This window comes from Carlito syrichta, unplaced genomic scaffold (assembly GCF_000164805.1).
Source record: "Carlito syrichta isolate Samal-C Ts95f unplaced genomic scaffold, Tarsius_syrichta-2.0.1 Scaffold226579, whole genome shotgun sequence".
Taxonomy (NCBI): domain Eukaryota; kingdom Metazoa; phylum Chordata; class Mammalia; order Primates; family Tarsiidae; genus Carlito; species Carlito syrichta.
In genome coordinates, this window is record NW_007170675.1 from 1708 (window position 1) to 12625 (window position 10918).

The 10918-nt window shown below is 46.8% G+C and overlaps 1 protein-coding gene across 1 annotated transcript; it reads left to right on the plus strand.

The window, feature by feature from the left end:
- Positions 1 to 6838: 6838 nt before the first annotated feature.
- Positions 6839 to 10720, plus strand: LOC103253380 (intelectin-1-like; the record flags this gene model as incomplete). Its single annotated transcript, XM_021709429.1, has 4 exons — positions 6839 to 6898; positions 8521 to 8622; positions 9989 to 10236; positions 10562 to 10720. Coding segments are annotated over exons 1-4 (567 nt in total), but the record flags the coding sequence as incomplete, so codon positions are not given.
- Positions 10721 to 10918: the final 198 nt, after the last annotated feature.

Consider the following 10918-nt stretch of genomic DNA (forward strand, 5'->3'; position numbering starts at 1 on the left):
ATACAGTTTTATCACCTTGTATTAATGTACCAGGAAATATGCAACATAGCACCTTCTATCTACAAATATAGACAGTATTAACTTCACAAATATAGTGCTGTGGGGAACAAACAAAACAGTGAGAAGTTCATAATATTGTGTTAAGATGACAATAGATATCAGGCACCACCCAGGAGGAAGTTGTCCATTTTATTAAGGGGAAGGAGAGATGTGAGTAACTTTTATGCTCAGGGAGCTGAGGAATTGCACAGCACAGGAGTGATGGAGCGGGTTGAAGCATCAGATGAGGTCTGTCCTGGATCCCAAAATGCAGCCAGTGGAAGGGGCAGTGCTACTCTTGAGTGAGCCCCTTCTTCCCCAAAGAATTAGCTTTCATTGGTTTGTAGCAAAATGAGAAGAGTAAAGAAAAACATTATTTTTTCATAATATTCAATTCTTGCAAATAAATTGAAATTTGAATTCAAATTTATTCAAGCAAAAATTATATTTATTTTAACACTGTCTTTCCTATGATGTCATTAAGATATAAAATTTTCACAAAATCAATTGTATTTCTCTGTATAAGCATGAAATCATTAGAAAATAAAAGATGAGCCAGGCTCAGTGGCTCAGTCTGTAATCCCAGCGCTTTGGGAGGCTAAGGTGAGTGGACTGCCTGAGCCCGCGGGTTCGAGATCCTCCTGGGCAACTTGGCGAGACCTCATCTCTACAATAAATCAAAAACATAGCTGGGTGTGGTAGCGCACAACTGTAGTTCCAGCTACTTGGAAGGCTGAGGTGGAAGGATCGCTGGAGCCCAGCAAGTCAAGGCTGCGGTGGCTGGGAGCGGCCACCGCATTCCAGTCTGGGCGACAGAGTGAGACTCCAACTCAAAAAAATAAAAAATAAAAATAAAAAAGTAAAAAAAAAGAAAATAAAAGGTGGCATTTACAATAGCATCAAAAAAGTCAAATACTTAGGAATACAAATAACAGAAAATACACAAAATCCATACAGAGAAGTAGTAAGATATAAGTATGAGAAACAATAAAAATCCAAAAACATGAAGAAACATGTCACATTTATTTATATTTATTGATTTAGAGTCAGAATCTCACTCTGTCACCCAGGCGGGAGTGCAGTGGCATACTCACAGCCACTGCAGCCTCAAACTGCTGGACTCAGGCTATCCTTCTGCCTCAGCCTTCCAAGTAGCTGGAAGTATAGGCACGTACCATCACGCCCGGCTAAGTTTTTGATTTATTGTAGAGATGAGGTCTCAGCAAGTTGCCTAGGCTGGTCTCAAACCTGTGAGCTCAGGCAATCCTCTCACCTTGGCCTCCCAAAGTGCTGGGATTATAGGCGTGAGCCACTGCACCCAGCCACGTGTCACATTTAATATTTTACATGCATCAGTTATTTCCCAAATTATCTATAGATTGTAATATATTAAATGTGACATGTGTGTGTATAATTTAAGTAGATTTAAAATTTTTATGTAGAGGTGGAGGACTAAGAATAGCCAAGACACTTTTTTTTATTTTTTATCGATTAGGAGTCTCTGTCGGACAGGCTGGAGTGCAGTGACATGCTCACAGCCACCACAGCCTTGACCTGGTGGGCTCAGGCAATCCTTCTGGCTCAACCTTCCAAGTAGCTGGAACCACAGGCATGCACCACTATGCCCAGCTAATTTTTTTAAAAAATTTATTATAGAGACTAGGTGTCCCCAAGTTACCCAGGTTAATCTCGAACTCCTGGACTCAGGCAATTCTCTTGCCTCTGTCTCCTGAAGAACTGGCCTGACAGGCGTGAACCGCTTTTGAAGAAGAACAAAGTGGGAACCCTTGCTCTACTGGATGCCAAGACTTTTTTTTTTTAGTCAAAGTCTCACTCCGTTGCTCAGGCTGGAGTGCAGTGGGACACACACGGCCACTGCAGCCTTGACCTATTGGGCTCAGGTGATCCTTTCCTCTCAGCCTTCCAAGTAGCTGGAGTCACAGACGTGTGCCATCATGCCTGGGTAAGTTTTTGATTTATTGTAGAGATGAGGTCTTGCCATGTTGCTCAGGCTGGTCTTGAATCCCTCATCTCAGGTAATCCTTTCCCTCCGAGTCCAAAGTGCTGAGATTACAGGCTGAGCCACCGCTCCTGACTGCCAAGACATTTTATACATCTCTGATACTCAGAACAATATGGCAGGGGCACAAGGAAGTGCTGATGACCTGACAGTTGGACTGGCAATTACCTCTGGGGATGGGAGGGGTCTGTAATCTGGAGGGAGCAGATGGGAGGCTTCTGGGTGCTGGCAGTTTTATTTCTTGACCAGGATAATTATGAGTATTTACCTTTTTGTAATTCATTAAAGTGCATATTTATGTCTTATAGCCTCTTCCGTATGTGTACATTTTACAATAAAGCTTTTAAAAAAAATATAATAAAACCTAGCCAAGTCACTTGGAGATCCAGATGCTAGGCTGGAGTGAGTGGGTGAGTGAGGTGATTTCTTCTCCACTATTTTCTCTTGGGGTACACATATTGTCTCTCTATTTTTTGGTCTCATGTATATTTTGAAAAGACATAGACAAAGTAATTTGACATAGACTGGCCATTGATGACAAATTTAAATCCACAGAAGGCAACCCTCTATTAAAATAATTATCTCTTCCTTCTTTTGCATTCTTTTCAACACTCTCCACTTCTCCACAATGCCCAGCTTGTCACTGCACACAATCTCCTTTCAAACTCTTCCCCCTTTCTGATTTCGGATGCAGGATAGTGGAACTACCAGTTGGCTGCAACCGCTGTCTCCTGACATTTTTCTGTTTCCCCAGTCTCTTTGCTGCCAGTGCAGTGACATTCCTTGCTGCTTCTGCAGTTACTACTTAACTCCTCTCCTGATTCTCGTCCTCTGGTGCACATGGAAGGTCCACGACCAGGCAAGTTGATCTAAAACATATAAGGGGATGAGAAAGGTGGAACGGGCAAGAACCAGGTGTTCACACACTCGCAATGACTCCAGCCATGGGTTCATGATTGCTTTCAGACATGTGAGCAATCCAACTTAGTTATAAGTGACTGCAGACCAGAGCAGGCATTAAAATGTCCCAGCTGACCCCATGTGCAACAGAAACAAGCCATCCTCACCAAGCTCTGCTCAAATTTCAGTTTTGTGAACAAAAACATGATTGCTGTCTTACACCACTGTTTTTGAGTGGTTGTAGTGGATAACGGCTACAGACTCAATGCTGTGGACTTTGAACTTGGTTCTCTAGTAACGAAGAATGACAAATTTTTTTTTTTTGAGTTGGAGTCTCACTCTGTCGCCCAGGCTGGAATGCAATGGCACGCTCACTGCCACTGCAGCCCCAACCTGCTGGGCTCAGGTGATCCTTCCTCCTCAGCCTTCCATGTAGCTGGAACTACAGGCATGCGCTATCACGCCCAGCTAATTTTTTTTGTGACTTATTGTAGAGACGAGGTCTCGCCAACTTGCCGGGGCTAGTCTCGAACCTGCACGCTCACACGATTCACTCACCTTGGCCTCCCAAAGTGCTGGGATTATAGGCTGAGCCACCGAGCCTGGGCCAATAGATATTTTTAATAGCATGGTGGGATGGTTTGCACTTTTTAGGAGACTTGTTGGCCGCTGTGTGGAGAAGGAATTGGAGTGGGTCATCACTGGAGGCAGCAGAGGGTTAGGGATGTCCACAGGCGATTTTAGCATGGAGCTCAGGGCCTTGGGAAGTGCTGCTATTCCAAGGCTTTGTTTTGCTCTCCCTGTTTCAAGAACAACAACAGCAGCAGCAGCAGCAGCAGCAGCAGCAACAATGACATAATGATAATAATAATCCTTGTATAACTTTGCTCCACTGGAGAATTTGAATCTTTTTTCCTATGTCGTTCTAAAACCAAAGACAATTTCATAGCATTTTTTTTTTTGAGTCAGAGTATCACTCTGTTGCCCAGGCTGGAGTGCAATGGCACGCTCATGGCTACCGCAGCCTTGACCTGCTGGGCTCAGGCGCTCCTTCTGCCTCGGCCTTCCACGTAGCTGAAACTACAGATGCGTGTTACCACACCCTGCTTATCTTTAGATTTATTGTAGAGTCGAGGTCTCACAAAGTTGCCCAGTCTGGTCTTGAACCCCTGAGTTCAGGGAGTCCTTCTCACCTCAGCCTCCCAAAGTGCTGGGATTACAGGCTTGAACCACCACACCTAGCCTCATAACTTTTTTTCTATGTAGCTGTTCCACACAATGTAAATCTGTCTTTATGGAGACCTAATTGACTTTCTTTTTTTTTTTGAGTCAGAGTCTCACTCTGTCACCCAGGCTGGAGGGCAGTGGCCATCAAATCCTTGACCTGCTGGGCTCAGGTGATCCTTCTGCCTTAGCCTTCCAAGTAGCTGGAACGACTTGTGCCACCACACCCGGCTAATTTTTTGATTTATTGTAGAGATGAGATCTTGCCAAGTTGCTCAGGTTGATCTCGAACCTGTGGACTCAGGCAATTCTCTCACCTCGGCCTCCCAAAGTGCTGGGATTACAGGCCGAACTACCGCACCTGGCCCCTAACTGGCTTTCATAAGATAAAAGACGAAAAGGAATTCTGGATACTTTCCCCTTCAAGTCTTGTTTTATTCTTCTTCCTTTTCTTTCTTCTTTCTCCTCCTCCTCCTCTTCTTCTCTTCTTTCTTTTTCTTTGGAGTCAGGGTCTCGCTCTGTCTCTCAGACTAGAGTGCAGTGGCATGATCACAGCTCGACTCCTGGGCTCAGGCCACCATACCTGGCTAATTTTTTTACAATTTTTTGTAGAGATGAGGTCTTGCTACAGTGCCCAGGCTAGTTTCAAACTCCTGGATTCAAGTAATCCTCCCATCTTGGCCTCCCAAAGTACGGGGATTACAAGCATGAGCCACCATGCCAGGCTTGGTTGTTTTAATACACCCCTTGTGCAAGATGGAAGAGATAAAAATTAAAAAGAAGAAAAAAAAAAAAAAGAAATGGCGGTCAGAGGAAAGCCTTCTTGTATAGCTCATCAACATCAGTCCCATGTCCAGACAACTGGTTTGGGCCAATTAGCATAGTTCCCTCCTGCTGACCAGAAATTAGATCAGGAGTGGGCATTGCTATGAGCTGAATTGTGTCCACCCAATACTCATATGTTGAATCCTAACCCCGGTACCTCAGACTGTGACTGTGCTTGAAGACAGGAAAATGGAGGTGATTAAGCCACAATGAGGCTGCTCAGGTGCGCCTTAATCCCGTATAGCTGTTGTCCTTAAAAGAAGAGGAGATATGGGCCAGGCACGTTGGCTCACACCTATAATCCCAGCACGTGGGGAGGCCAACGTGAGAGGATTGCCTGAGCCCATGGGTTCGAGACCAGCCTGGGCAACCTGGTCTCTATAATAGATCAAGAAAAATTAACTGGGCGTGATGGCACATGCCTGTAGTTCCAGCTACTTGGAAGGCTGAAGCGGAAGGATCGCCTGAGGCCCAGTAGGCTGAGGCTGTGGTGGTTGTGAGCATGCCACTGCACTCCAGCTTGGACAACTGAGTGAGACTCTGACTCAAAAAAAAAAAAAAAAAAAAGAGATATGAAACAGGTAATAGGAAAACAACAAGGGTGCATGCACACAGAAAAGACCACGTGAGGGGACAGAGAGAAAGTGACTATCTGCAAGCCGAGGAGAGAGACCTCAGAAGAAGCAAGGCCTGCCAACAGGTTGATCTTGGTCTTTGTACTTCCAGAACTGTGAGAAAATAAGTTTTTGTTGTTTAAGCCACCAGGTCTGTGGTATTTTGTTATGGCAGCCCTAGCAAACTAATATAGCAAGTGACCTATCTCTGGTCATAAGACATGAGGAAAAGTGTACTGGTGGGGTCGCTGGAAAAGCTTACTTTAGAAAAATGAGACGTGGGAAGACATGATCCATCTTTTCCCCTTGTCTTTTTTTTTTTTTTTTTTGAGTTGGAGTCTCGCTCTGTTGCACAGGCTGGAGGGCAGCGGCATGCTGCCTACCACCGCAGCCTCGACCTGCTGGGCTCAGGTGATCCTTCCACCTCAGCCTTTAGAGTAGCTGGAACTACAGGCATGTGCTACCACACCTGGCTAATCTTTTGACATATTGTAGAGATAGGAGTCTCACCAAGTTGCCCAGGCTGGTCTTGAACCCGTGGGCTCAGGCAATCCTCTCACCTTGGCCTCCCAAATTGCTGGGATTATAGGCGTGAGCCACTGCTCCCGGCCTAGATATTTAATTTTTTAAAAAGTTTTTATTTTGCAAGAAAGAAAGACACAAAACCCCAAACCAACACCAACTATTGTTAATTTCTTTCTTTTTTTTTTTAACTTAAATACACAGGTCAATGAAATTACCAAATCCAGGAACAACAGACATTTTAGGTCCTGTACAGCCTGTTAATTCCATGAGTTATCGCTATGTAAACAACCTGCCCTGAGATAATTAGTGGCCTCAGGGGCACTGGGAATTGTGCCATGGGAGGGCGAGGCTGGAAGCCTAGGCTTGGCCCCAGTGGGCTTTCTCCATAAAGGGCTCAGAGCTTCACCCCACATCAGGAGCCTCTGCAGAGCGAGCTGCACCCCGCTGGCAACTCTGAACTCTGCACCCGTGGCAGGATGGAGGGAGCGCTCTGCGCGGGAGGGAAGTCTGTGAGTGGGGGGATCTCTGGTTTCAGCCTAGGTCTGCCTTTGGTCCCAGAGATGTGTGAAGCTTAAGCAAAAGGCAAGGGGCTTTAGAGTCTGTAGGACTGATAGGACAGGGGTTGGGGTAGGGATGTAGAGAAAAAAGATGGTGGAGTTTGGTGACCTTCATCTTGTGTTTCTTCAGGTTCCAATGATCCAGTTCTCCTTCCTGCTGTTACTCATTGAGGCCACCAGAGGCTGCAGCGCGGGTGAGTCACCTCCAAGGGGCAACAGTCCCTCTTCCAGAACAGAGCTGAGCAGGGTGGCTCCCAGGATCCTGGTCTCTCCGGGGCCACAGGGTGTGTTTTTGAGATGCCCAGAGGCTGACTTGGATGTAGGCTGAGTGTCGCTTTCTGACTTCTTGTGGGATCTGGCCTGCAGCAGTGAGGCACGTCCTAGGCCAGGCTGTGTACCTGTGTGGTCCTGAGGGGGTTCTGGTGAGAACCGTGTCCCCTCCCAGCTGCTCTTTGCTCTTCACTCCTGTGGCCTTGGCCATGGGATTCCGATGGGAATTGCATAGTCTGCTGTGTGCCCAGAGAATGTTCTTTTCACAGTCTTCATCTCTATAATAATAATGATAATGGGGTTTAATATCTATATTTCTTTTCATTGTTATTGTTGTTATTATTATTATTTTAATTTATTGTAGAGATGAGGTCTTGCCAAGTTGCCCAGGCTGGTCTCGAACCCATGGGTTCAGGCAATTCTCTCACCTCGGCTTCCCAAAGTGCTGGGACTATAGTCATGAGCCACCAAACCTGGCCTTCCTCAAGACTTTTAAAATAGTTTGCTGACTCTTTAGAACTGGGATTGGCATATAGGGTTCTTCATTCTGTGCCTCTGCTAGTCTCTCGGTCACAATCTCACCACTCCCTACCTCGCCCGATGTTTCAGCCACATTAAGCTACTTACATTTCTTTAACAGACTGGAGTATATATTTTTTTCTCCAGGTTTTTAAATGTGCTGTTCTTCCTGCCTTGAATTCTCTTCTTTTTTTTTCTACTGATAAATCATGTTTACCTCTTAGAATAAGCTAAGGTGTCACCTGAGCTAGGAGGCCTTCTGTGACCAAGACATGAGACAACTCCCCCAAGCCGCCTCCTACTCCAGACAACTCCCTGCCTCCAGTCTGGCCTCTCTACTCTCCATTCTCACCTTAGGGTCTTTCTTTTATTCTCTTGGGCTTGTCTTCTTCTTCTTCTTCTTGAGTTGGGGTCTCACTCTGTCATCTAGGCTGGAGTGCAGAGGCATGCTCATGGCCACCGCATCTTCAACCTACTCGGATCAGGTAATCCTTCTGCCTCAACCTTCCAAGAAGCTGGAACCACAGCTGTGCAACACCACACCCGGCTAATTTTTTGATTTATTGTAGAGATGAGGTCTCACCAAATTGCCCGTGCTGGTTTCAAACCCCTGGGTTCAGGCAATCAATCCTCTTGCCTCTGCCTCCCAAATTGCTGGGATTACAGGTGTGAGACATTGCGCTCAGCTTGTCTTTCTTTGATCATTGATTCTTCTCTATATAATTGTCTGCTGACTTGTCCACAACACCCACGAGAGACCATGAAAGGGGAAGGCTAATTTATTCGACTGCCCAGTACTTAAGACAGGGTCCAGCAAAAGGACGAGGTCAAATGAAGGACAGCATGCACGAGGCCTGCATTGGATGTCGGGTCAGATGGGCTGAATGGATGTGTACTGAATGTCAGGGTCTGCCAGCAGGCGGTGAGGCTCTTCTACAGTGCTAGTATGAGCTTGGGACTAGTGACAAGGAAAGGCTGAGTTCTGTGTCAAACCAGCAACCAGAATAAAACTTTGCATCTTCTCTAGAGGCGGCCAGTACCTCCTCCAAGGAATGGACTTGCTCCTCTCCGTCCCCATCTCTGCCCAGAAGCTGCAAGGAAATCAAAGAGAAGTGCCACAGTGCACGTGGTGAGTGATACAGCATCCGTACAGAGCCCCGTTGGGGCATCAGGTCTTTGTCCTCTGGGAGCTTTTAATTTTTAAAAATTTATTATTTTCTATTCTTATATATTTTGAGTCAGAGTCTCACTCTGTCGCCTAGGCTGGAGTGCAGTGACACGCTCACGGCCACCACAACCTTGACCTGCTGGGCTCAGGTGATCCTTTCGCCTCAGCCTTCCAGGTAGCTGGAGGAACAGGCATGTGGCACCATGCCTGGCTAATTTTTTTTTTTTTTTTTGCTTTATGGTAGGACAGGTCTCACCAAGTTGCCCAGACTGGTCTCGAACCCCTGAGCTCAGGCAATCCTTTTGTCTACGTCCCCTAGAGTGCTGGGATTACAGGCTTGAGCCACGATGCCTGGCCCACCATTTTTTAAAATTTAAAAAGGAATTGTGGTAAACTATATATATTACATATTGAATACACTTTGCCATTTTAATCCATTTAAATTGTACAATTCAGTGACATTAATTATATTCACAATGTTGTACAACCATCACTATCTACACCCAGAACGTTTTCATCGCACCAGCAGAAGCTCTGTGAAGCAACCACTCTGTGTTCTCTCTCCCCAGTCCCTGGTAACCGCTGTTCTACTTCCTGTCTTGATGAATTTGCCTATTCTAGTTTCATGTAAATGAATTATACGGTATTTGTCCTTTTGTGTTTGGCTTATTTCTTTCTTTCTTTTTTTTTTTGAGTTGTAGTCTCACTCTGTCACTCAGACTGGAGTGCAGTGGCTGCTCCCGGCCACTGTAGCCTCGACCTGCTGGGCTCTGGTGATCCTTCCGCCTCAGCCTTCCAAGTAGCTGGAAATACAAGCGCATGCTACCATGCCCGGCTAGTGTGTCTGGCTTATTTCATGAAGTTTTCAAGGTCTGTCCATGTTGTAGCATGAATATTTCATTCCTTTTTATCCATTGTGTACACACACATACACACACACGCATTTTGTTTACCCCTTCATCTATTGATGAATATTCGAGTTGGTTCTATTTTCTGGCTCTTGCGACTGATGCTGCAACGAACATTGACACAAATGCACTGTTGGAGGCTCTGTTTTCCATTATTTGGGGCTGTCTGGGTCCTGTGATAACTATGTTTAACTTCATGAAGAACGTACTGGGAGTTTTGATCATTCTGAGTTCTGCATCAGTCACAGGAACATGGTCTTCTGCACTCAGGGAGACTCAAGTACCCCTAGGAACACTTGATGATGGGATTTAGAGGAGACTTCAGGCCATTTTTCTGGTTCCTAGATCTCTCTGGGTCCTGGGGCTGAGATGGATCAGAGCACTCAGACAGGAAGGCTCTGGGCTGATTCTCTCTACAGACGGCCTGTATTTCCTCCGCACCGAGAATGGTGTCATCTACCAGACCTTCTGTGACATGACCTCAGGGGGCGGCGGCTGGACCCTGGTGGCCAGCGTGCATGAGAACAACATGCATGGGAAGTGTACACTGGGCGACCGCTGGTCCAGCCAGCAGGGAAACAGAGCAGACTACCCGGAGGGGGACGGCAACTGGGCCAACTACAACACCTTCGGGTCTGCAGAGGCAGCCACAAGTGATGACTACAAGGTGGTGATACTTCCCAGCCACTTGGGAGACGGTGGGGGATGGAGTGTGGTGGCCACACACGTCCAGGAGGGAGTGGGGTGTGGAGATAGGGATGAAAAAGAAGAAAGACAGGCGTGTGTGTCTTGCATCACAGCTTTATCCCCGCAAGGCTGGGAGGACCTTGGGCGGTCGGGGGAGGTCGCCCACTGGAAGTGGGGGTGTCTGAGCATGGCTGACCCCTGCCCACCTAGAGCCCAGAGCTCAGCTCAGCGGAGGCTGCATCTGCAGGCCTTTGGCCTTCTGGGACCTCATGGTGTGGTCAGGCTCAGTGTCTGCTGCTTTTCAGAACCCGGGCTACTACGACATCCAGGCTGAGGACCTGGGCATCTGGCACGTGCCCAACAGGACCCCCCTGCAGCAGTGGAGAAACAGCTCTCTGCTGAGGTACCACACAAACACCGGCTTCTTCCAGAGACTGGGACACAATCTGCTTGGCCTCTACCAGGTACACAGGCTGCTAGCTGGGGCTGGGGTTCATGAGTGGACAGAGAGGCAAGTGTTCAGGGTTGGACAGTGACGTTTATGTTCTCCTAACCTTGAATTTGCTGTTGGCGTCTGCCCTGCTTTTCTCAGGAATTTCTGAACCAGGTAAGAGGACTACCTATGGCAAAGAGATAGTCAGGGCAGGAATAGTGGAGAGAGA